The sequence below is a fragment of the Thamnophis elegans genome, chromosome 10 (genome assembly GCF_009769535.1).
Source record: "Thamnophis elegans isolate rThaEle1 chromosome 10, rThaEle1.pri, whole genome shotgun sequence".
Taxonomy (NCBI): Eukaryota; Metazoa; Chordata; class Lepidosauria; order Squamata; family Colubridae; genus Thamnophis; species Thamnophis elegans.
The window spans coordinates 67,239,588-67,245,994 of NC_045550.1; the positions used below are offsets into that span (position 1 = coordinate 67,239,588).

The 6,407-nt window shown below is 42.6% G+C and overlaps 1 protein-coding gene across 1 annotated transcript in view; it reads right to left on the reverse strand.

The window, feature by feature from the left end:
- Positions 1-4,671, reverse strand: part of CHRND (cholinergic receptor nicotinic delta subunit) — a 28,419-nt gene extending 23,748 nt beyond the window's left edge. Inside the window, exon 1 of the mRNA XM_032225850.1 lies at positions 4,620-4,671. Within this exon, the coding sequence (XP_032081741.1) occupies positions 4,620-4,671 (52 nt within the window). The remainder of the gene's footprint in view (positions 1-4,619) is intronic.
- Positions 4,672-6,407: the final 1,736 nt, after the last annotated feature.

Sequence of the window (6,407 nt, forward strand, 5' to 3'; positions counted from 1 at the left end):
GATGCCACCCAAACACCTTAGCCAGGCCTTCACAAAATGACAGATCAATTGTTTCTCCGCCTTGGCAACTTTAAGCTAGGTGGACTTCAATTCCCAGAATTATCCTGGCTGAGGAATTCTGGGAGTTGGAGTCCAGGCATGCTGGCAGGGGAATTCTGGGAGGTGGAGTCCAGGCATGCTGGCTGAGGAATTCTGGGAGTTGGAGTCCACACATGCTGGCTGAGGAATTCTGAGAATTGGAGTCCAGGCATGCAGACAGGGGAATTCTGGGAGTTGGAGTCCACGCATCTTAAACTTGCCATGGTTGAGAAATGGTGCATTTGCCCAATGGATGAGAAGCCCAATGGATTTGTAGTTGATCTCAAAGCCCTGTGAACCTGGCCTAATTTTATAAAGGAGAGAGGGGCCAGGCTGGGTTAAGATGTGTAATGTATGTATGACTGTAAGATGGACATTAAAACTGGGGTGGGGGGGACCAAGAAGAAACAGCAAATCATTTCCATTCTGTTGCCATGAAAATAATCTAGACATCTCCAAAAATTCAGTTTGGGTTTAAATGAAGGTCAGGATTTCTGGTCGGTAGCTCAGTTTTTAGCCACTGCGTTATAGGTTTGTCCTGACACTAATATTTTACGCATCCTCTGAGAAGTCAGAACAAGAAGCAACGGATGGAAACTAATCAAGGAGAGAAGCAACCTGGAATTAAGGAGAACAGTTAAGGAGAACAGTTAGAACAATTAACCAGTGGAACAGCTTGCCACAAGAAGTTGTGGGTGTGTTCCATCACTGGAGGTTTTTAAGAAGGCACTGGACGACCATTTGTCTGAAATGTTATAGCAGGAGGTTGGACTAGTAGACCACCAAGGTCCCTTCCAGCTTCTATTCTATGCTGTTCTATTCTATGCTATGCTATTCTATTCTATGCTCTTCTATGCTATGCCATGCTATGCTATTCTATTCTATTCTATGTTATGCTATTCTATTCTATGCTCTTCTATTCTATGCTATTCTATGCTCTTCTATGCTATGGCATGCTATTCTATTCTATTCTATTCTATGTTATGCTATTCTATTCTATTCTATGTTATGCTATTCTATTCTATTCTATGCTGTTCTATTCTATGCTATTCTATTCTATGCTCTTCTATGCTATGCTACTTTATTCTACTCTATGCTACTCTATGCTATTCTATTCTATGCTATGCTACTCTATTCTATTCTATTCTATGCTATGCTATGCTATTCAATGCTATTCAATGCTATTCTATTCTAGGCTATTCTATTCAGTGATATTCTATTTTATGCTATGCTATTCTATTCTATGTTATGCTATGCTATGCTATGCTACTTTATTCTACTCTATGCTATTCTATTCTATGCTATTCTATGCTATGCTACTCTATTCTATTCTATGCTATTCTATGCTATTCTATTCTATGCTATGCTATGCTATGCTATTCAATGCTATGCTACTCTATGCTATGCTATTCTATTCTATGCTATTCTATGCTATGCTATGCTATGCTATTCTATTCTATTCTATTCTATTCTATGCTATTCTATTCTATTCTATTCTATTCTACATATACTGTATATGAGTCAGTTGCCATGCATCCCAATTAATTAACTATAAACAGCATAATCAATTATAAAATTATAAACAATTAAGATGATTAGGGGACTGGAGGCTAAAACATGTGAAGAACGGTTGCAGGAACTGGGGATGTCTCATTTAATGAAAAGAAGGACCAGGAGAGACAGGATAGCAGTCTTCCAATATCTCAGGGGTTGCCACAAAGAAGATGGAATCAAGCTATTCTCCAAAGCATCTGAGGGCAGGACAAGAAGCAATGGGTGGGAACTAATCAAGGAGAGAAGCAACTTAGAACTGAGGAGAAATATCCCGACAAACATCCAGTGGAACAATTTGCCTTCAGAAGTTGTGAATGCTCCATCACTGGAAGCTTTAAAGAAGAGACTGAACGGCCGTTTGTCAGAGATGGTACATAGGGTTTCCTGTTTGAGGAGCGGGTTGGACTGGATGACCCCACAAAGTCCCTTTCAACTCTGCCATTCTTTTTTTTTTCAGTTAAGATCTGAAGGGACGTTCTTCCCAGATGGATCTCAGTGTCGAGCTTCCCTCCTCACTTGCTTGTCACTTGATCCGTTTCCACCGGACGCTTCCCGGTTGCCAACAATGTGCCCTGCCACTATGCCACCACGGCCTTTCCAGGTTTCCGGACATGAGCCGTGCTTTGCTTGCAAAGAAACTTCCTTCTGTGTCTTCTTGTCTTTTGGTTGTGTCTAAAGGAGAAGTCACCAACCTCTGGGCCGTGACCCACTACCAGGCCCTGGCCTATTCGGAGATGGGCAAAGCTGGCTGTGGAATTCTGGGAGTTGAAGTCCACCAGGCTTAAAGTTGCCAAAGTTGGAGGCCCCTGGTCTAAGCCACAAGGGACCCTGGAGGTCTTCTAGTCCAACCCCCTGCTCAAGCAGGAGACCCTATATACCCGTGAGGGCGAACCTACGGCACGCGTGCCACCTGTGGTACGCAGAGCCATTTGTTAAGGCACACCAGGCGTTGCCCTGTCAACTCCAGCATGCAGAGTTCAGCCTTCATTTTCAGGTGTTTTTCGCCCTCCGGAGGCTTCCCTTAAAAAAAAACTACCCAACGCACAAACCGGAAGTTCGGGAACGGACTTCCAGTTTGTGCGTTGGGCCGTTTTTCTCCCTCCGGGGAGGGCAAGGGAGACCATTTTCGCCCTTCCCAGGTTCCTAGGAAGCCCCTGGAGCCTGGGGAGGGCAAAAAAAATGGGTCCATTATGCTCAAAAAGCAGAGGGGAGGGTGGGGGTTGCGTGCGCATGTACGCGGGGGGGGGGGTTGCGGGCATAGAATTATGGGTGTGGGCACGCCCATGCGCAACCCTCCCCTGCCCTCCCCCTCGCTTTTGGCACGCAATGGCAAAAAGTTTAGCCATCACCGCACTTCAGAAAAGCGGTTACAATGATACAATGAAAAACTGATATATCTATGAATTGAATACTTTAGAATATTTTTTTTTGTTTTAAAAAGGATAAGGATAATAATGATTTTATGTATACTTGATAGAGGATTGGTGATATAATTATAACATTAAGGACATATTACAATGATATATTGTTGATAAATAATTTTAATAAGGGAATAATTGAAAATTGGTATATATACGTAGTGACTATTTAGAATATTTTGTTGAAAAATGAAGGAATAACATCTTTGTTTGAATGTATGATGTACAAGGATAATAATGAACATAAGCATACCTGATAGTTGATTGGTAGAATTATGCATAGTTGAAAATAGTGATATACAAATATAAATGGTTGGTAAAAAAAAAATTTTTTTTGCTATCACATGGGGATTATATAAAGGTATACTGTTATCAAATAGTTAATCAAGAATGTAAGGGAATTATGATTTATTGGAAAAAATAATAATACTGTAATTGAAAATATACTGTACAATGAAAGTGAGGTATTTAGTTATACTAGATGAAAAATCTGAGATGGTAAATGTTATTCGAGAATATGCATGTTAAAACACCTGTAACCAAACGACATGCTCTATTTGATGATGTTTTTTTATTGTTCTGTTTATGTGTTGTCTATGTAAATAATAATAATAATAATAATAATAATAATAATAATAATAATAATTTATATTTTAAAAAAAGACAAGCGGTTGTCCATTTTTATCTTTAAAACCTCCAGTGATGGAGCACCTACAACTTCTGGAGGGAAATTGTCCCACTGTCCCATTGTCCTCACTGTCAGGAAATTTCTCCGCAGTTCTAGGTTGCTTCTCTCCTCGATTAGTTTCCATCCATTGTCTCCTGTCCTGCCTTTGGGAGTTTTAGGGAATAGGTTGATCCCCTCGTCTTTGGGGCAGCCCCTCAAATATCGGAAGACTGCTGTCACGTCATCCTTACTCCTAAGGGACCTTGGAGGTCTTCTAGTCCAGCCTCCTGCTCAAGCAGGAGACCCCATATCATTTCAGACAAATGGCTGTTGGTCTCTTGTTGAAAACTTCCAGTGACGCAGCCCCCACACCTTCTGAGGGCAAGGTGACACAAAGACACACAAGCGCACAAAACAGTTGTTGTGCATGTGGGACGGCAAGCAGAGGAGGAATTACGGAAGAAGATGGGAAGGTCCGACATGTAAAAATGGAGCCCACCCACCACGATCCACCCACCCCTAGAGTGCAACTGTTTTTTTTCTACAAGGAAATGCCAAGAATTGGGGGAGACCTACCCCACATTTTTGCACACAAATCAGTCAAGAAAAACTGCGTACGTCTCAACGCAAATCCTTCCTGAATCTCAAATTGCACCCCGCATTCCCTAAAAAATGTAGGCCAGGAAGACTTTTTTTGCTGATGACTCTCCCTGATAATAAAATCCCCAACTTTCAGAACTGTGGCTTCCTAAATAGGCTGTTTCTGCGATTCACAAGTGCCAAACACGGGACTTTTCTAAAGCTTTGTTGTTCTCCGTTTGCAAAATGTTGCAGAGTTTTTCATTAGGGTTGTATCGGTGCCCGCATCCTAGGTTTCAGGTGGGTTTTTGAGGGCATCTTACCTGGCAAGGCCAGCGCGCAAAGCAGAATGAGTTGAAGTTTCCGATTGTCCATCTTGGCTTCGGGTGGACTGCTCCCCGTCCTTCGGCTGCCTCTGTGCGTGTCTGACTGGGCTAGAAGCAAGCTTAATTTGGGAATGCGGACGGACAAGAGCAGCTGGCAGCTCGGGGGAAGGGAGAATTACGAGCCAGCTTGGGAAACAAGAGACTGGCATCCAGGTCCTAACTTCCTCTCTGAAATCAAGAAGGAATTTTGGTTTTTGGCAGCTGGCCGAGCTGGCCTGTCTGCTCCACATTCCATGCGTTCACACAACATGCTGAACTAGATTGGGTCAAAATCTTAGCAGATGGTCTCACCCCATAGCCTCAGTGTCAGGCCTGCAGCCATCTTTTCTTGTGGATTTTTGGCCTGCCAAACTTTCTATTATTCTACTATGTATTTTCTATGGTGGGAAAATGGGGGGGGGGGGGGATTGTACGGAGTTAGATTCTATGTAGCCATAACAACATTCTTTCTAGAAAGCCAAGGTCATCCTTTGTCTCTGCATTTCTGCACCTGACCGGAACTGGATGGATGGAACTGCCAGCAGGGCAGTGGGAGATTGGTTTCCCCAGATGTGCCAAATTTATTTATCTCTTAATAAATTGGAACTTTGAGCAATACTTTTATTTTTGGATGCTATTTGGAACCCTGACACTCAGCTTGAGTAGACCTATTCTCCAAAGCACCAGAAGGCAGGACGAGAAGGAATGGATGGAAACTAACCAAGGAGAGAAGCAACCTAGAACTAAGGAGAAATTTCCTGACAGTGGAGAACAATTAATCAGTGGAACAACTTGCCTCCAGAAGTTGTGAATGCTCCAACGCTGGAAGTATCAGAGAAGAAGGATAGGGAGGGGGAAATAGAGATAGCTGGGCCTTTGTAGCCAAAACAAAATACTTTCTCTTGAGAACCAAGGACATTCCCATAGGTAGTCATAGAGAGAAGCTACCAGGCAACCAGGTGGCACATTGATTGGACCATGTGACTGTTTGGGGAAAAGGAGAAAAATCTTTTAGTTGGGTGAATACTGCGGGAATATTCAGTCTCGGTTTTCACCAGAACTGTGCCAATATGATATATCCAATAAAACTATTCTTTGAGGAATCTACCTGCCTCAGAGTTTTGTTTGCTATGGATGTATTACTTGGAATCTTGACAATAAATTCTTGCGTATCCTTTAAGGTCCTACGTGGCTCCAGATTTGGTGGCCTGATGTTCCACCTTCTCGTCTATTCATAATAGACTGTCGCAAAATGGGACTAAGCTCACTTAGCAAATGTTCCATTTAGCAACAGAAATTTGGGGCTCAAATGTGGTTGTAAGTTGAGGACTACCTGTATGGTATTCCGTTATTTTCGTCAAAGCTGACGCCTTCCTAGGGATAGCCCACATCAGTATTAAAATGCGGCTGATTAGCCATGTGACTTAGCTTATGGTTAGGTAACAGCGTTCACACAAGTCTTATTGGGTTCAAAGAAAACCTGGGTGACTCCATCCATCCAACATACTGAGCGTACTTAAGGTTCACTGAGGCTCAAACAATTCAAGATGGTGGCCTGTGATGGCACCCTTGAAGCCCCGTCAGGCCTGCAGCCATCTTTTCTTTCGGATCTTTGGCCTGCCACACTTTCTATTATTCTGCTATGCATTTTCTATGGTGGGAAAATGGGAGGAGGGATTGTACAGAGTTAGATCATATGTAGCCATAACAACATTCTTTCTAGAAAAAGAAGGTCATCCTTTGTCT